This window comes from Schistocerca nitens, chromosome 7 (assembly GCF_023898315.1).
Source record: "Schistocerca nitens isolate TAMUIC-IGC-003100 chromosome 7, iqSchNite1.1, whole genome shotgun sequence".
NCBI lineage: Eukaryota > Metazoa > Arthropoda > Insecta > Orthoptera > Acrididae > Schistocerca > Schistocerca nitens.
Window position 1 is genome coordinate 247,199,838 of NC_064620.1, and position 20,919 is coordinate 247,220,756.

General features: G+C 43.7%; 1 protein-coding gene across 1 annotated transcript in view; it reads left to right on the plus strand.

The window, feature by feature from the left end:
- The window catches only part of LOC126195075 (uncharacterized), a 173,543-nt gene that overhangs the window by 83,620 nt on the left and 69,004 nt on the right, over positions 1 to 20,919 (plus strand). Inside the window, exons 2-4 of the mRNA XM_049933532.1 lie at positions 18,902 to 18,947; positions 19,432 to 19,513; positions 20,450 to 20,545. Of these exons, the coding sequence (XP_049789489.1) occupies positions 18,902 to 18,947; positions 19,432 to 19,513; positions 20,450 to 20,545 (224 nt within the window). The remainder of the gene's footprint in view (positions 1 to 18,901; positions 18,948 to 19,431; positions 19,514 to 20,449; positions 20,546 to 20,919) is intronic.

The window sequence follows — 20,919 nt, forward strand, 5'->3', positions numbered from 1 at the left end:
CGCTCGTGGGGGCCCTACAGGATATTCGGCAGGTGTACCAGTTTCTTTGGCTCTTCAATGTAGTTCTATGTAACATAGTGGAGGACACCGATAACACTCAAACAATAAAGGATTTCACCACTGGATGACTTACTTGTTTTCAGTTTTTCGGCCTGTGCGGTCATGTCCATAAAACTGATTTATCCTGACGTTTCGTCCAGAGCCGTGTTGAATATGTGTGAGATGTTGCCTCCATTTCTCCCTATATTCCTCCATTTTGTCCTGTAAGTTAATTATTCCTCATTCTTGTCGTACAGTCTCATTTCAATATAATATCTTAGAAATCTTATTTCTGCCGATTGTATACTGCTTCTTTCAGTTCATGTTTCACTACTATTAAACAAGACAGGCAAAATCATTGTTTTGTGAAATTTTGATTTCTTACCTTTCCTCGTCTTGTTCCTTGCCCCTATTAGTTGATTTATTTTTGTTTTATTCTGTACATCATAATCGTTATTCAGGTTGATATCGCGCTTTAAGTATCTAAAACTGGAGAAGTGTTACAGTTCCTTGCGTTCAGTAACAATATTCATCGGACTGGAAGTTGTGAGCCACAACTTAAGTTTTAGTAGTGGCTATTTTCAGATTTTTGCTTTGTCTTTATAGTTCACATAATCCTCATTATAGATGTTAAAGAGTGGCGATGAGTAACTATATCGCTGCCTGATGCCTTGATTTGTAGCATTTTTCCTTTGAACAGTTTGTGTAAACGTTAATAAGGCTGCTATGAATCTCTCCAGTTACAGACGGACCATACTGATATAAGAGGGCTATTCGGAAAGTAAGGTTCGATCGGTCGCGAAATGAAAACCACAGTGAAAATCAAAAACTTTTTCTTCGCAGCAGTTAACCACACCTTCCAGCTACCTCTCTAAATAGTCGCCTCTCCGACTTAGACATTTGTTGTGGCGTTGTACAAACTTTACAGTACCCTCGTCACAGAAAGCATCCGCCTGTGCCTTCCGCTAATTCTCTACGCTGGTCTGTCTTTCGTTGTTTGTGCCAAAATGTTGTCTTCGTAGCCAGCGGTTCAAGTGAGCAGAGATGAACAACGGAGGGCTGTACTGCAGGTGATGAAACATTTCCCGTCGAAAACTCTGCAGGAGCGTTTTAATTGCCCCTGCAGAGTGCGGCTGAAACTTGTCTTGAAGAAAGAAATGCATGACATTTATGTTATGTGGGTTGCATAGCTTCAGGCGAAATCTCTCACCAGACCTACATACTTGGCGGGAGACACTGTTGTTTTAGGCATTTCTACGTGATCACTTCACGCTCTGAACTGAAAACATCGACAGGCACACTAAAGACACTGCCCAACTCATCTGTGCAAAGTTCTATCGGATTTTCACAGTGTTTCTATTTCACGCCTAATCGGAAAATTTGTGCCATCACCAGGACTCTAGCTTGGGCACAGAAAATCCTGTTTCCATTCTTGATCCTCGAACAAATTTTTAGCCACTTTGATGAACTTCCTAAGGTTCATTCACGACAACTGTCAAGAATTACTGTTCACATGTCAGTTGTGTTTGATTCGAAAGTGAATCCATCTGTAAGTATCGTCAGAAACTCAGGGTACTTCTGTTCAGTGATTTTGTGGTTCATATCCATGATCCTAGCAACACGATATAACACGTACTTAAATACTCTACTGAAGTGTGTAAGGTGTTGTCAACGCTATACAACTTGAAACCACGCTATATTTGTATTGTAATTAATATCCACATACAGACTGAAATATGTCTGCATAGGAATAAGGACTCTTCGTGGTCGCCCTATGCTAAGAAAAGAAAACGGTTGACATCTGCGAGACATGTAGGCCACTGCTTGCAGTAGCCCGGAGGAGAAAGTAATTTACGTGTAATTACAGGTGAAGAGCAGTGTGGTCGACTGGAAAGTGCTCGTACCCGTCCCTGGACGGGTAACGCACTTTCTTCCAGTAGCGTTACGCAATGCGGCGCGTCTGCCGAGTTAAGGCGATGGCGCGAGAGTGATGGAGTAGCTCGTAGCGGTGGTTGGAGGGGTGGGGTGACGCAGGGAGGGGGGGGGGCTGTGGACTTTCTCTGGCACGGTGACCGCAGGAGCCAGCGGCGCGTCGCTTTCGTTCGGGCCTGCTGGCCACTCCAGCGATGTGTCATACAGTTGAGCCTAAACATATTTTGAAGCATTCGCAGTAGTTCATTCTCAGTGTACAGTTCAACAGAGTAACTGAATCTTCTGCCACTATATACTTACGTTGGTCATTCCCACACTAATGACACTTATCAATTTCTGCGGAGACAACATAAGCAGGCAACAAAATAACACAGTTAAGATTTCAGTTGCATCTGTCGTTTTTCCACATAAACACCACTATTCATTGTGAACTTTTGCCAACGATGAACAAGAGCCTGCATGCTGCACTCCTGAATTAGTTTAGGTTAGTAACCACGTTACAGCTTTGACGACAGTATCTGAAAATACTGACTTTGCACTCCATCCCAGGTCTGAAGTCGTTAATTAAGACTGTACAGTGTACGAGGTAGGCCAGCCCATCCAAATTTGACACTGAGTTCCACAGTTGAAAAACTGTTCTGAAGCCTGGGATTATGATCCTGATACGAAAGTTTGTCTTCTTCTCCGACATGACTCTGGGAATTCGGGCTTTCAGACTGATATGTGTCGCCTTGTAGGGTTCATCACAAGTTGCCTTAAGCTCCAAGACGTCGAGCAGACCCACATCATACATACACCAGAAGACTGTGCACTCAGGTGTCACTTTTTTATTCAGTTATTAATCTGATCGCGGGGATGGTAAACCGCATATAACAGTTATCTTCGTAGTTACGGAAGCTCAGTAATTTTTTTAGTCAATAATTTCATTTATTTTTGAACGGTAGTTGCAAGTTCATATTTTTGAATACGAGAAATATCTCCTATGACGAGAGTAATTAACTTCCTCCTCATATGTTGCATTCAGTGAACTCAAATATTGGCCTCAGATCGGCACAGTCTGTAGGTACGTAAAGTTTTCTGAACATTCTCAGTAGTAAAATCCTTCGGTTTAGGGAAACATGTGATTAAACTTTTCACAGCCGCGTGGAGTGGCTGCGCGTTTTGAGGCACCATGTCACGGATTCCCTCGGGCATGGGTGTGTGTGTTGTTCTTAGCATAAGTTAGTTTAACTAGTGTTTAAGTATAGGGAGCGATGACCTCAGCAGTTTGATCCCTAAGGAATTCACATACATTTGAACATTTGAACAAACTATTCACCAAAATCAGTCCTACATTCTGGTCAAAATATGCAACGACTTCCTTTTCGCAGTCGCTGCACTTGAGTTTCGTAATACGAATCTGATATAATCGGGAACTGAGATATTTTCTAACTTCACAGAAATAAGACTAGCCGACTTTGGATAACAATAATTTTTTTAACATGGACGTAATATCTGAACGTTTCTCTACAAGAATACAGCGAACAATGTAATGACCCCACTTTTAAAATAGCGGTGGAACGTCCCGGGAGAAGACTCGCGCGCTTCTCAGGACCGATAGTCTTCCGCACATAGGAGTGTGTAGCTAGCGACCACGTACTCGGCGCGGAAGCAAGGAAGGAAGATTGGAGTTAAACGTCTCGTCAAAAACGAGGTTATTAGACGCGGAGCACAAGCTCATATTATTTTTGTTAAGGATGGTTCTTTCGAAGGTACCATCCCGGCATTTCCGACGAGCTATTTACTCGTAAGGGAATCACGGGAAACCTAAATCTGGATGGCCGGACGTGGATTTGAACCACCGTCCTCCCGAATACGAGTCTACTTACTTACCATAGCACCACCTCCCTCGGTCGCTCCACTGATCAACAGAACAAGAAGATCTTACGTGATACTGTGAAAAGAATGTCTGGTCATCGACATTTCGGTTCCTTCGGCAAGCCACGGCCGACTTACGACTTGCTTCTCCGTGGTTTCGCAATACGGGATTGTGCTCCGTCTCCAAGACTTCGTCGATGGACACAAAACTTCACAATCTAGCATTAGTATCCGTCTTTGCTTTTGGTTTCAGTATTTGCGGAACAGACCCACAAAAATTATGGATTATTTAAGTTACTAGCTACTTCATCGTTATTCTTAAGATGTGATATTGTACACCCTAAAGGGGGTAGTTGCCGTGGGAACAAATACAAGAAAAATTATGGAATGTTTCAGCCTGAGGCGAATATCGTTAGAATGTAGATCATTAAGCTAGCTAACTTTCATTTAAGCAAATTAGCAGACAGTCAGTGTAGTGATGAAAAACAGGCAGCTGTTTACTTTATTTGACAATGCTATTAGCACAATCCTGTTCTGGGACATTGCTCGCTTTCAGTGCCTCACAATGCAATTTTACTGTCATATATTATCAGGATAAGAGTTACAGTCAATAACGAATGAACAGCAAAACATTGTTTCTACGGATCTATTAGAAAATAAGAGACTTCTTTTAGAACAGTTCCCTTGTTATTTAGTTTGCAACCAAGTTAACGCCAGGTAATCTAGTAGAGGTATTTTATAAGTACAGAATGTGTGTTTTCGACATAATTCCCCTACTTAATATCCTACATGAAAGGTAAACCATATGATTGAGATCCCCGACAACACAGTGGTGCTGCAAAATCTGGAAGACCTAAAATTAATAAAAGTCACTATAAAGTCATTGTATCTCTGCCAGTGCTATTCAGTACTGACGATCTTCTAACATAACGTCACGCCACTGGCATCGTAACGTGTCTGAACGTTGTACATGCATTCGGTAGAAGCGGTGTTCGACTTCCGTTGCGCCATGCAGATTTAGGTTTCCAGTGGTTTCTCTAAATGGATTAGGGTGAATGACACTTTCATTCCTTTGAAAGAACACGGTCTATTTCTTTCACTGTCTTTGATGTACCCAACGTTTCCCTTTGTCTACAGTAAAGCCGTCAACAATATGGTGTTAAACATTTCCTTCGCGAGTGCCACATGTTTGCTGCCACTTGGTCTCACAAAAACATTGCGCAAACAACTCTCTGTAGCCTCACAACAAGTAAATAACTTTAATATAAGCTATTTCAATGGAAAATATCCATACATCCTGAAAAAGAACAGTAATTTCTGAGGACTGATGGAGAGAACTACAAACCTTTGCTCACACTGGAACAGTACGTATCTCTCACGTACATAGCCCGATTTCTCGCAGGTCATCCCATCGGTGCAATCAAATATTACGTCCTGATATAATCATTTTATAGGCTATCAGAATAGGATTGAAATCGGCAGATGTGACATAAATGTAGAAACAAACAAATGATTGCAATTTCAGAGAAATTGAATGATTTATTCAAGAGGAAGAGCTTCGCAAACTGAGCAAGTAAATAAAGCGTTGTCCACCTCTAGCCCTTTCACAATCAGTTATTCGGTTTGGAATTGATTGCTAGAATTATTGGCTGTCCTCTTGAGGGATATGGAGCCAAATTCTGTGCAACTGATACATTAGATTGTCAAACTCGCGAGCTGGTTGGACGACCCTGTCAATAATGCTCGAAAAGTTCTCAACTGGGGAGAGATCTGGTGACCTTTCTGGGTAGGATTTGGAAAGCACGAAAACATGCAGCAGAAGCTCTCGTCCTGTCCGGGCGCGCATTATCTTGCTCAAATGTAAGTCTGCGATGGCTTGACGGAGCATAGAGTATCGTCGACGTACTGCTGTGCTGTAAGTGTACCACGGATGGCAACCAAAGGGGTCCAGCCGTATGGCATGTGACAGTCCGGTTGTAGTCAACCACTATCCGGGGGCGTTTCCAGGCACGTCGTCACTGGTCATCGAGGCCCGATTCGATGCGAGACACATTACTGAAAACTATTCTGCCCCAATCAATGAGATTAAAGGCAGAATGCGCCCGATACTACTGCAAATGGGATTTCTAGTGTACAGAAGTCAATGGTAGTCGGAGCGAGGGACCACGTGAGTCGATCCTCTTTCTCTCAGCCGCCTTTTAATGGTCCTTGTGGTCACTGAAGCACCAGCTGCACCTCGGAACGATGACAATGATGAATCCGAGGCTCTGAGTGTCTCCCTGACGATTGCTTGATTCTCGTGTTCTGTCGTCTCTCTAGGTCGACCGCTTCTTTCTTGTGGCTGTATTCGGCCTTGGTTCACCATTCTTGCTGCCAACATCGGCAAATAATGACATCTCTCCTATTCAGGTGTCGAGCGATTCGCCGATTACTCCAACCGGCTTCTTCGAGAACAGCTACACGTTCTCTCTCAAATGCTGACATCTGCTTATATTGTTCAAGCGTCTGTCAACGAGACTTACTTTCTGTCGAGCTGAGTACACAGAATGAAATTAGCAAATACTTTATGTTGTTGTATTTATATGTCCCCCTTTTACTATCCTTGCCAACTGCGCGATGGAGTTGCGCTGTAGTCTCACACATTCACCATCGACCGCCAATGTTTACAGTTTTGCCTTTTGGCGTCAATACCTGTACGAATATCCCTTTGTGACCAATTTTCATAGCTTATTGGTGGTTCATCGTTTTTTTCTGTCTTAAGAGTGTATTACGTCTAGTCAATTCGCTGGACGGCAATCGGTGTCTACCATTTGTAGCACACCTGCTGTTTATGCTACCTGCCTATCCTGGCTGTTGGAGTAGTTGCAGAGTTTCGCACGAGGTACACTGAAATGCTAAATGACGTTCATCATGCACACAGTGCGTAAACGGCCGCTGTATCACTTTATCACAATACCTGAAAAGAAAGCAACGCATGTGCACAGAATTTTAAAAATATATTAAGTGTAGAGGCATGAATTCCATACAAAAGAAAAAGTGAACAGATTGAAAAGTTAGTGCCACCTGTTGCGATGGGATCCACATACTTGAGCTTGGTCAGGACTTGGAGTCGAATACCTCGTGCTTTCTATTGATTCTTTCTCATCCAGTCTTAGAAAATACAATTAATTAAAGAACTACTGTTTGATACCAGGAATATAAATTTTGTCCAGAATTTAAAACAACGGAATATAGACTAATAAATGTATGCTATAGCTGTTAGAAAAAGTTGGAGTGAGGTCGCCTCTGACCGCTGCCCAACCTTCTAGCCTCTTCTTCTCCTCCTTCGCCCTATTCCGCCCTACATCTACAGTCACGTCTCCACCTCCACAAATACTCGGCAAATCACCATACGGCCCATGGCAGTGGATGCCTTATACCGCTGCTGGTGGCTCTTTTCTGTTCCACTCGGAAAGGGAGCGAGGGGAAAACGACCGTCTTCATGCTTCCGTAGGAGCCCTGATTTTATCTTAACTGGCCTTCGAGGTCCTTAGCGAGATGTATGCTGGTGCTAGTAGGATTTTTGTACAGTTTGTCGCAAATTCCTCTTCTCTAAACTGTATAAATAGTGATTCGCTAAAACAGCGCCGCTTTAAGGTCTAAGCAACACATGCGGCTGCTTGGGGTGTCAAGCTGAAGGCGGCGCTAGGGACGCTACAGGGTGTGACGAAAACTTACTCTCTTAAAAGTATGCGATAACAGACACAAGAACTTTCTTTTAAATGTAGGACCACAACGAGCTGTTTGCGAGATGAATGTGAATGTGGGGATGCGAATTATCAGTGACTCCAGTATGACGTATTGTCCTAGGTAACCCAAACGTATTCGAAATGAAAAATTTTCGATTAAATCCCCAGCTAAATGGGCTGAAATTTTACCCGTAGTTTATCTTAACAAGAAATACTACCCTGCTTCAGCATGTTACATATTACTCTTACTTTTACTGTAGACTCCTACCTATTCAAGAAGGTGTTCGACGTAACTTGCATTTCGATAAGACAGATACTTTCTTCTTTGTAGTAAGTTACGAATTCTTTTAATCACACGCGGATCATCTAGCTGCAGTTCGCTGTACCAGTTTTTCAAACGTTTCAATTGGTGTGGAGTGCACTACAATTTTCAGATGTCACCACAAACCAGACGCAAACCCCTGCATTAGGGCCGGCCGGAGTGGCCAAGCGGTTCTAGGCGCTACAGTCTGCAACCGCGCGACCACTACGGTCGCAGGTTCGAATCCTGCCTCGGGCATGGATGTGTGTGATGTCCTTAGGTTAGTTAGGTTTAAGTAGTTCTAAGTTCTAGGGGACTGATGACCTCAGATGTTAAGTCCCATAGTTCTCAGAGCCATTTTGAACCCTGCATTAGGTGGTTTTTAATTCAAGCAGTTTTGTTTCCGGTGATCGGAATCAGGGAAGGGATGGTTAGCAGAGAGGACACCTTTCGTCCGGAACTGACCTTCTGTCTAGACGAAAACGTGTCTCTTTTCATTACGAACACTATAGTCACCAGTTCTTCAACTTAAGTGAATAAGTTTCTTTGGAAGGAGAAGAGTTCCTACCATTTACTTTGTTTATTGAAATCTTAAGTAACATATTACCTAACAATGGGTTGACTATTAACTGCAGTTAAATACATCTCCGCTAAATTTTGCCATTCCTGTTGCTCCAGTAATAGCTCCTGTACGAGTCTCGCATTTTTTTCTAATTCCGATTGGTCACGAATTGGCAACACAGTGAAAATCAAAAATGCTTTACTCGCAACGTTTAGCTACTCCTTCCAGACACTTTTTTACATAGTTGCTGCTTCGACATTTGGCGTAGCATTGTACCAATTTTCCAATACCCTCGTCATAGAAGGCAGCAACCTGTGCTTTCTGACAATTCTCTGTGCCGGTATAGAGCTCACTGTCTGTCCCAAAATACCGTCCTCATAACCAGCGTTCAATGCGAGCGAACATATGAAAATCAGAGGGAGCCAAGAACGGGCTCTCTGGTGGGTAATCAAACAATTCCCATCGAAAACAGTGCAGAGGCAGTGTGCGGCTAAGAATTGTCTTGAATGACAACATTCCTCTTTGCTTGTTCGGAATTGCTCTTCGAAAACTATTTTCTCGAATAGCCTGTTCAACTTCCTGAACAACATTATCAGCTGAAACTCGCTTCCTTTCCTGACCACTTGCACCATCAATTTCTGTACGCCCTGCTTCCGAGCTCCTCTCACACTCTGCTATCACGCGTGACAGTTACGTTATGCGGGCTGCATGGATATTGGCCCCTGAAAGACAAATCGCACTTCACATTTGGTAGGAGGTTATCGTTATAGGCATCTTTACGTCCTCACTGCGAGATCAGAAACGAAAAGTGCAACGTGGTGCAATCGATGGGCGTTTTAGAGACACTGCACAACATCTGCGCGAAAAAAAAAAGCCCTCGTATAATACAACTTGCCAAGGATACTATTGGCTACCAATGAGAATAGTGATTTGTCCACTCCTTTCGTGCGTTATCATGCGTTCCGTTCCCGAATAAAATGATGAATTACTCGCTGTTACATGCCATTCGATGGAAAACTACCAAACTCATATTTTATCAACATTTACAAACAGCAGTTTTTTTGTTGCAACTAGAGTGAATACGACCATTATAAACCTGAACAATGGTCGCACTTGGGCACTGTTGAACTAAACAACAAGACAGTGCCGCCTTCTGGAACATGTGTACCGAGCTCCGAATGATCCAACGAATCAGCTAAGCGTAAGGAGTGGCATTGACAATAAACGAAACCGATGATTATTCATCAACAATTTATTTCATGCAACGAGAGTTTTTTTGTATTAATACCATAAAATTAGACAGACGCAGAACTGCTCTGTGTCCTGTGAGAACTGTAAACAAAACATCTCCACTGTCCTGTCCTGGAAAGTGAATTTTTGAAAGTTCGAGGTTTTCAGTATCGCACAGAAAACGAAAGTTTCGTGATTAGTTACGAGGGTTACTCGGAAAGTAAGGTGCAATGGTCGTGAAATGGAAACGACATGAAAATCGTATGAAGCTTTGCACAGATGTGTTGGGCAGTGTTTCTAGTATGCCAGTCGATTGCCTCAAGTAGCTCTTTTCAGTTCTCAGCGACACAGAAGCGTGTAAAGATTCCTAGAACAACAGTGTCTCACGCCAAGTATGGATGCCCACTGTGAGGTTTCGCCTGATTTCATGCAACCCCACGTAACGTACCTGTCATACATTTCCTTCTTCATGACAATTATTGGCAGCAAACTACAGGAGCAATGATGACACCCCTGGAGCGTTTTCGATGGGAAGTGTTTGATCACCCACCATACAGCCGGGGCATGGCTCCCTCTGATATTCATCTCTGCTCGTATGAACCACCAGGTATGAAGACAACATTTTGACACAAACAACGAACTGTAGACAACAAGAGGAACCTAAATAAAATGTCACAGCACATTGATGAAGTGGAATATCTAGCGGTAATTAGTTTTCTGAATCGTGAAAGTGCCAAAGATCCGTTATGATTTAGAATAATTTTAATGTACTGTTTATTTTTCAGTCTCTGTTGCATGTATTTATTACATTACGAATAGGTTAGATATCCAGGGATCATCTTTAGTTCTATGTAGTTGCGTCATACCCCGTCGTGACTGTATCGGAGCCACACATCAGAATACAGTATTCTGACGTGGGGTTCTGATACAGACATGACCCAGCTGCATACATCTGAAGATGATCAAGGGAGATCGAACGTCATACTGTAAAAAATATGTGCCAGTGGTCTAGCTGCAGTGGTAACACCGGTTCCCGTCAGATCACCAAAGTTAAGCACTGTCGGACTGGGCTAGCACTTGGAGATGGGTGAACATCCGGTCTGCCGAGCGCTCTTGGCAAGCGGGATGCACTCAGTCCTTGAGAGACAAACTGAGGAGCTACTTGACTGAGAAGTAGCGGCTCCAGTCTCGTGACCTGAAGTATGGCCGGGAGAGCGGTGTGCTTACCACATGCCCCTCCATATCTGCATTCACTGATGCCTGTGGGCTGAGGAAGACGCTGCGGCCGGTCGGTACCGTTGGGCCTTCATAGTCTGTTCAGGTGAAGTTTAGTGTTTTTAAAAAATATGTACAGCAAATACTGAAAAATGGACGGTATTTTAAAATTGTTTTAAATAGACAGTACATCTGATGGTGAAAATCCATGGTGCGTTGAGTTCGTGAAAGTTTGGCCTAACAATAGTCCATCATATGTCTACACTGCCTGTTTCAAGGTACAAGTGACACAAGCCGCCACTTGGGGTGAAAAGCTGACAGGGTCGCCATACGCGTCCCAACTGTAAGATTTCTGTACAGGACATATCATAATTAGTAGCATCCGCTTGGAGCGCGAAGCTGAGCGGGCGCCTAAGTGCAAGATTTGCAATCAGTGCGCAGCACAATAAATTGGTGGACCGAAAGAAAGGGGTAGATCAGTGATTAGCACAATGGACTCGCATTCGGGAGGTCGACAGTTCAAACCCGCGTCCGGCCACTTTGATTTATGTTTTCCTTTAAAAGGAGACTGCCACATTCTTTCTACACCCTTCCTTAATCCGAGCTTGAGCTCCGTCTCTACTGACCTCGATGTCGATGGAATGTTGAACAATAATATTATTCTGCAAAGGAGTAAAAGCGTACAAGGGAAAAGGGCAAAGCGGGGGTGGGGGGTGGGGAGGTGGGTGTTGTGAGGGGTGCGAAATGGTAAGTCGCTTGAATGGAAAAATATTTTCGAACCGGCCGTGGCTCCATGACCAGTTGACGGTAAAAGTGCTGCATCTCACGATGCAGAGGTTACGTGGAGCGTCCACTTCCATTGCCAAAGCAGTCTGAACGACGAAAGACGAAGGTGCCAGATAGGGCTGATAGAAGACATAGAGAAAACCCAACGAAGAGCGGGACGTTTCGTCACTGGATCGCTAAGTCGTCCCTAGAGTGATACAGAGCTGCTCAACAAACTCCAGTGACAGACGTTATAAGAGAGGCGTTGCGCGTCACGGAGGAATTTCGAGAGAGCACTTTCCTGCAGGAGTCGGACAACATGTTACTTCCTCCCACATGTTCGGAAACTCCCGTTAAAAACTTGTACGACAGAGGAAACGTACCCCTTCCGTGTTTGAAAACAACTTTGTTAAGTAGGTATGCAACATGGTAGTCATGGTGGACGGTGCTTACGTCGAATCGGCTGATGTCATTTGACGTCCATCCTACCTCTCTGACCTGGTTCGAGCCTCATTCAAGTGTGTTAGTGTTAGAGAAACGCGGATGTGTACACGTTTTCGGAACACACCGAAATGATCCTTCTGCATGCCGAAGCTCCAAGTCCTGGAAGAGCTGCTCGTCGCCTTTATCAAGAATGTTGTCCACAACGTCTGACTTCATAGCATACCGTTTTCGCCACAATACGCAACGACTTCGAGAAAGATGCACCTTCGCCGTCAGCAGGCGTGACTGTGGTGCTCCAAGGAGAACCGCACACCCGAATTGGAAGACAACTTACTGTATCATGTTTCCTTTTTGTTTCTTTGGTTATTAAGGACTTGAACAGTAAAACAAGTGATGTAATGGGTGACGCTACTAAATTACTTGACAGAAGTGGTCGCTTTAGCAATATGTTTTCAAATGGTTGTAGAACGGAAACGATATGTTGACGGAGATGGTTTTCAGTTCAAAATAGTACTTTGCCAGTCCTCTCTACAAGTCCTCGATGTTATCCACTGATATTTCCGAACAGTCCAAACATCTCGCGTAATGATCACAAAGAGAAATTAGAGCAATACAGAAGTTTACCGACAATCATTCTTCCAAGGTGCCATTCGTCAGTGGAATAGGGTAGGGACGATCAGTTAGCGGTACCAGAATTACCCTCCGCCACACACCATTAGGTGGCTTGCTCAGTTTGATGTAGATGCAGATGTAGGCGGTGTACCGCCAAACTGTCACAGGACCTTAGTGACGAAGGATCGTGACGGGGTTAGTGGAGGCAGTCAAGAAGACGCATTGCGGGAAGCTTTCAAAAGGTATTTTTGCTTGAGTAAAAATCTCTCGGTGTACATGCCGCGTCAAATCAGGATAAAACTCCGGGAATTTATACTATTCCTTGCGAATGCGGTAAGAATTACGTGGGCCAGTCTATAAGAACCGTTGCCGACCGCTGCATCGAGCACCAACGCCACCTGAAATACAGGTATTTGGAAAAATCAGCAGTGGCTGAACATAGCCTGCTTAACAAGCATAAGATTTTATTTGAAGAAACCAGAGTAATAACCCACACATCGAATTACTGGGACTCTGTGATCCGGGAAGCAGTCGAAATTAGACTTAGCGATAATAACTTTAATAGAGACAACGGCAATGCACTTAGCAACACTTGGAAGAGTGCACTGGATAAAGAAACATCGCAGAGAAAAACTTCTCGCACTTTACCTCCTGATTCAAGGGATGGCGCTGCAAGCAACGCGGGATAGCAACTACATCTATGGAAGTAGAGGGCACCACTTCACTACGCGCCATATCGCTGACGTATTCCAGCCAATCAGAAGCCGTCCTTTGCATATAAAAGTGGGAACCTCGCTAGTTCACGACAGTCAGTTTTAGCCCTGACGACGACCATGGAGGTAGTGGTCGAAAGCTTGGAGTTTTATCCTGATTTGACGCGGCATGTACACCGAGAGATTTTTACTCAAGAAATACGTCACGAAAGACTTCGTAGCGGTATTTTTGCTGCACGACAACGACCCAGCTCATTCTACGCAGTTTCATTTATCCATGCTGCTTCTTTGGGCTATGAGATGGTGCTGTGGCAGGCATTTCCAGAATGCTGACGACGTGCCTTTCGTGTTAGAGCGTTTCCTCAACAACCAAAATGCGGATTACTGCCGTAGCCTCTGCCTAGTTATTAGTCGGGAAAAATAGGTCCCGTTGAAGATCGGATATGTCGAATAGGACTACCATCATCTCCAAGTTTCAAGGTCGCAGGTCGATTTTTTCGAGGTGATAATTAAAACAGAATGATTACACCTTGCATACAGGGTGATCATTATTGAAACCGACGGACTGCAAAGACGGTTTTCTAATTGGATGTGGAGAAGGAAGGGTACTATGAACATATGTCCGGAAATGTATCGTTGCCACAACAGATGGCGCTGACGAATGACAGTTTCTCTGACCACGTTCCATGTGTTCCTTGAGTGTTGCAGGCGGTGTGATTGACACTGTGTACTGTAAGCAGCTGAATCGTCCGGTATTCATGTCGGGAACAAGCTGAGGTGGTGTTTGTGTAGGCCAAGCAGATGGAAACGGCTACCAACCACATCACACAACATTTCGGGCCCTTCTTGGCCGTCTATGTGACCATGGGTCCTTTCAAACAGACGGACTGTGCGTACACCAGATTTGGAGGATAGAATTCTACAGAATATTGAGACGAACCCTAGTAGAAGCTCCGGGCAAGTGATCCGCCAATATGGTGTAAACCAGAGTACGATCATACGTAATCTGCTTGACAACAGCTCAATCCTTATCATTTGAAATCCCAGGGAGGCAGCTTTGAACATCTGTTGTGACGTGCAGGTCTGTTCCGGGACGATTGACTGTCGTTGCACGCACACCGTCCATTTCCTGACACATGTTCATAGAACCTTTACTGCTCTGCTTCCAGTCAGGAATCCGTCCCTGCAATTTGTCGGTTTTATTAATGTTCAGCCTGAAAAGTGGTATACTCCAGCGGCACAGCGGCGGTTGCAGTCGCCCGTCGTTCCCTTGGCGTGCAAGGGTGCGTGACCGTCCTTTCGCCATTTTTTTCTGCCTTCTTTTGCCAGGAGCCGTTACGTGATCACGCGGTCTCCAGCCAATTCCGCGGAGGTTAATGAAATGTTTGCCTGCTCGGGCAGTGAGAACACCAGCTACAGCGGGGAGAAAGAAGGAAGTTGCGTCGCTTTTAATTGGAACCCATTGTGCGGGCAGGAGATTGCGCGGCTTGGCTTGGCTTGTGCGGACACTTGGCGGCTGGACTGAGGTTTCGCCACGCCCCCTCCAGGGCAGCAGCTGTGTGGGTGGGCCGTCACGCAGGCCCCTGCTTTCCACTTCCTACCCTTCCCGGATGGCGCACATCTTAGGCTGCGTTCATAGTGACACCGTCAACAGTCGCCAGATGTCGCGCCAGAGGTTAACCGAAACATCGGTCGAGTGCTTGGTCAAGTGCTTGCGATATCCTCCGTCTGGTTTTGGTGGGATCAGGGAGGTTAGCAGCCTATTGTATCCTATATATTGTGACAAGTATCATGGGATACCTTCTAATATGGCATAGGACTAGTTTTGTCCCAAATAGTGCAGAAACTTGACGTAGTCGTAGGAAGCCCCATGCAGAAATACTGAGCATTGCTGCCTCTAGAGCAACCATGATTGCGAAAATGTTACCGGTGCAGAATTTTGTGCAAGAAATGACCTCTCGGTCATGTTCCATAATTGTTCGATTTGATTCATGTTGGGTGATCTGGGTAGCGAAATCATTTGCTCGAATTCGCCAGAATGTTCTTCAAACTGATCGCGAACATTTGTGCCCCAGTGACATGGCATATTGTCATCCACAAAAATTGCATCGTTGTTTGTGAACACGGAGGCCATCAATGGCTGCAAATGGACTACAAGCAGCCGAACGTGACCATTTCCAGTCAGTGATCGGTTCAGTTGGACCACAGGACCCAGTCAAATACATGTAAACATGGCCCAAACCATTATGGAGCCACCGGCAGCTTGCACAGAGCCTTGTTGACAACTTGATTCCATGGCTATCTGGGCTTGCGCCACACTCGAACTCTATCATCAGCTCTTACCAACTGAAATCGGGATTTATCTGACCAGGCCACGGTTTTCCAGTCATCTAGGGTCCAAGCGATATGGTCAAGAGTCCAAGAGAGGCACTGCAGGCGATGCGTTGGTCATGAAGTGCATCAGCCAATCGACACCACATTTACTAAAAAAAGAAAAAAAAAGAAATGGTTCTAATGGCTCTGAGCACTATGGGACTTAACATCTGGGGCCATCACTCCCCTAGAACTCAGAACTACTTAAACGTAACTAACCTAAGGACATCACACATATCCATGCCCGAGGCAGGATTCGAACCTGCGACCGTAGCGGTCGCGCGGTTACAGACTGAAGCTCCTAGAACCGCTCAGCCACACCGGGCGGCACCATATTTTGCCACACTGTCCTAACGGATACGTTCGTCCACAGTCCTCATTGATCTCTGCGGTTATTTCACGCAGTGTTGCTTATATGTTACCATTGACAACTCTACGCAAACGCCGCTGCTCTCGGTTGCTGAGTGATGGCTGTCGGCAACTGAATTGTCCGTAGTGAGGGGTAATGTCTGAAATTTAGAATTCTCGTCATCCTCTTGGCACTGCGGATCACAGATACTGAATTCCCATCCCCCTGGCATTGCGGATCACAGCATACTGAATTCCCAACGATTTTCAAAATGGAATGTTCCATGCATCTAGCTCCAACTACCACTCCGCGTTCGAAGTCTGTTAATTCCATCGTGCACCCATAATCACGTCGGAAACGTGAATGTTTTCAAGTGAATCACCTAAGTACAAAAGACAGCTCCACCAATTCACTGCCCTTTTATATCTCTTGTACGCGATACTACAGCACTCTGGTTATGTGCATATTACTATCCCACGATTTTTGTCACCTCAGTGCATGTATCTCGGAAAGAATGCAGCGGGCACTGTACACTCTGTCCTCGGTTACTGGAGTAAGCAGACAAGTTTTACAGATATGTGAGATGCAGAAGGATATGTTGTATTACAGATTCGTTGTGACATTGAAAAGCGAGATTCCAAACATTCTGCGAACCTTAAAAAAAGTTTAGGAAAACAGACATACTTCAATTACACTTCAGTGACTGTTATTCAGTATTTATGTTTGAAACACAAATAAAAATTTTAGAATAAAATACTTCCAATACCTAAAGCACTGAAGAATGGAAACACTTACGCTACATTTGCATACTACCTCATATAAAAGAATCACCAACCTACTGGGATAAAAACAGCAGCAAGCAATAATACTAATTTGCAGACAGTTAATGCCTATCTACCACAGCCACAGATCCATTACAGTAACTTCAAGTACTAAAATTGACATACGTCACATTTCTCACTTGGATGCAGTATTTTTTGACGTTATAATGTAGACCTAAAATTTCCGATACAGGTTACTCCTGCATGACGTGTTGCATTTAAGTACAGGCATGTAGCTGAAATGGCGAGACAGCCACAGAATATAAACATAACGTTAAACTATTTATTATTAAAGTTCCAATTTTCCGAAACTGATGGTTTCCAATGAAGTAACAATTTCGCCCAAATCAAGTCGACATTCGGCGCATTGGTTAATGGGAGCGACCGCAAAGGACTTTCTCATTTACGATTGCTCCCATCAGCCACGGAGCCGAGTGACAACATGGTTTGCGCGAATAGTAGATCAATTCCGAGTCATATCCTGGATGCCACCTTTCTCATCCTCATCTTGTACTAAACTTAAAAATTTCATAGGAAACGTCGGTCGATTCCATCGAAGAAAACAGACTGATACATATTTCACCGACTGCCGTCCAAAGCCTGCACGTTTCGGCGATGAGATCGGTTGCACTGTTAGAGCGCACTTGCTAGAGTACCGATTTGAAAATATTCGCCAATGTCGATCATCGGCGGGGTCCACCGTTGTCCGTTCCAATGCGATTGCGGACTTTAAGATTTTGATAGCTGCGGTACATTTCCGACGAGGCGATGCCTGAACGATGCAGCAGAGGATGTGCATAAAGAGCCAGCTGAGTATTAGCAACTCTGCTTTCAAAAACCGATACTATTGGCCTTTATACGTTGCGTTACGAAGTCTTTGCATCAACCTTTAGAGACGACAGAACACATAATGGAAAACAACTTTTGTTAGAGACGAAATGTACGACAAAGCCTCTGGGTGACACTAGCTGTTTTCTTACTGAATTCTCAGATGACGGGATATCACCAAACTAGCTGTATCTACTAACCATGTGTGCTGCATCTGCATACTACTTACCCCCATAGATTTATAGTGATTTTTAACAAGAAAACCTTATGAATGATTGTCTCCAAGCGGAGAAAGAAGTAAATCATGAACTCAGCCCTTTCATGCCGAGCAGATGACTGGGTTGTAGGCAACACACACTGCATACACGCACTGCAGAGTGCCTACATCCTGCCGCCTCTCAGGAGCATACCAATCACAAAAGACGCCTAGTGTCTGTGGAAAGTGTCAGCAAATATTTTCGCTCTAACAAAAATTGTTTCCCATGACGTAAACTATCACCGCTATAAGTTTGATGTACGGACTTTGAAACATCCTCTATGTAATTTCCTTGAGGTAAACCACATAATAATTTCGTTTCGGACGGTCTCTGATTAAGACTAACGCAATGCATTCTGTTAGCTAGAAATTCTTCAATTCATTTACAAAATCTGGTTAGTTAACCTGTTAGCACTCATTCTGTTTACTAGAGAACGCTGCAGAGCTGTGAGCGATGGGTTTTATGAATGAACAGGCCGCACTGAGTTTCCTACGACTGCTCTTCGCACAATGACTCTAGATTCGAAGGCATTTGGTCAGTCCCCAAAAAGTCAGCCTACAAATTATTTTCCATTTGCTAACATCTTTCCAACAACGGTGTGAGTGGAATTCTTCGTCACGCTACGAACCGTGTTTTTTATTCACTAGTTTTCTTTGAATCATTCCCGAGATGTGTAGAGATATTTCTACACTATTAGCTCGTCTCCGACTTTGTCCAGATTGAGCAAGTGCTTATTCTCTACGCTATTATTAATTCTGTATACCACGAGAATATATACCTGTACATTAATTTTTTTTCATTGAGAACATATTTCACTTCCCTAGTAGAGCTCTACTTAAAGTGTACTAATACAATTTTTGTTGTTGTGATTTCAGGTGTTATAGTCCAACCACCAAGCTACAAGGACTTCTCTTATTATTGGTTCGTATCTCATAACTGATTCATTCATATTTAAGACATTAAATACGGTATACCTTCGTAGTGTAGTACAGTGGTTTTAGAAGTGTGTTGTTGTAGTACAGCAATGAAGACCGAGAATAAGTGAAAATGGTTCACCACATCCTCCCCCCCCCCCCCCCCCCTCTCCGCCGCATGGCCATTCTGGCCCCGTTCGTACCGTCGTAACGTAGACTCGAAGATTGTTGGTATTATTTTTTTAGAGTGATACATTCACCTATAAGTGCCTAACGTAAGTTAAACAATTCCTTCAACATATAAAGCCTACTGCTCAACTTTTCACTGAACGTGTGCACTACGTGCTGCGGTAAGTGACCACCAAATGTAGCCTGTCCCGTAAATTATACAACAGAACGCACTGTCGACATTTAATCATACCCGTGGTATTATGTTCATAAAATATGAAGAGTTTGCTGTTCTGTCTTCAATGTGTTTTTTTATGTTTCAGTTCATCCTCGGATTTTCATATGAGGTTGACGGCCAGGCGCTTTTCTTCCGGAATGATTTATCGAAACAAAGTCCTGGAGACGGTAAGAACCTCACTTACTTCAAATATTATAGCCCGTAGATGGTAGACTGTTGAATCAATAACTACATCGCTGAACAGTAACGACTCATAAAGCATAAAGCTCTCTCTGTAGCTTATCTTGCTTTCGGTTTTCATAGTCACTACATAGTTTTGCGTGTAAGTTGTCATATCTTAAGAATAGTGAGAAATGTATCTAATAAAATAAACACACCTTATTATTTTTTGGGACCATGTAGTGAACTGGAAATCATGGAGCATGAGCTATTTACCATGCTACAGTTTACAATGATTATACGTAGGATGAACCGAAGTACTGGTGTATATATGTTCTTTCACATGCGTAATGTGTCGGCCGTTTGTAGCTCAAACAAGAGAAATGTGTGCTTGGAGTTGAAGACAGCACTTTACAGTATTCTTCTGAAAAAGAAAACAGGTGCACAATGTTCACGCATAATGGTAAATAGAATAATAATTATAAGCCTTTATAGCCCTTCTCCATGGTCAGAATGCAAAAGAATAAGTATCAAGGATGTTTCGGACATGTTGCATGTGAAGTGCTTGCAAAACGCAATGCTGTTCTTCCAAGCAGCCACACTTCGCTTGGTCGTGTAATACATGTGCAGTGTGCTACTACAGAGCTGATTATGCAAGTAAAATTATTGGAGACCACGAAACACAGTGTTGGTACACATTCCACTCCTCGTGAATAGCACGAAGAGCTTATCCCCATATTCGATACACAGGTCACCACGATTTATCGAAACATAAACTCTTCGAGATACAGTAGATGTGTTTAGGAGTAAATTTAGTGAACTGGAACCGCGCGCGACTACTTCGGTTTGATGTTCATCTGTTTTGTTTAACGTTGTCTTGTGGAAAATGCTTGCTTTTGATTCAGGAACAACTTTTAATTTTTTTGTTTTGTTTTTGTTTGCAGGCAGTCGACTGTCGCGCCAAGCCCAAACAGATCTCACCGTTCGGACGATAATTGATTGGCTGCAAGGCAGATATAACAATCCTGCAAGAAGAGGAGGTAAGATTACGTAACACCCCTCTGAGTTATTTTACCACTTGTTACTTACCGTACTTTTATTGACTTTATGTGATTTTTCTTAGTTCAAGTCAAACGAAAGTTTCTCTGCATCCCAAAGCAGTCAGTAATTAATTTATGGACGCTTCTGTAATCCACTTGTATTATTACATGGGACAACACTAGAATTTCACTCAGTTAGGTGCTGATTCAACAACATACTAACTTCAGATTAGAGTTTAGCTCTAAAGATATTATTCACTGTCCAGTCACATTAATGTGACCACGCCCTATGTTCGGCATCAATGTGAGGTAACCACTCATAGACCGCAGGTGGCAGCGCTAGCAGGGGATGGTATATAAAGTGTGCCGGAGGA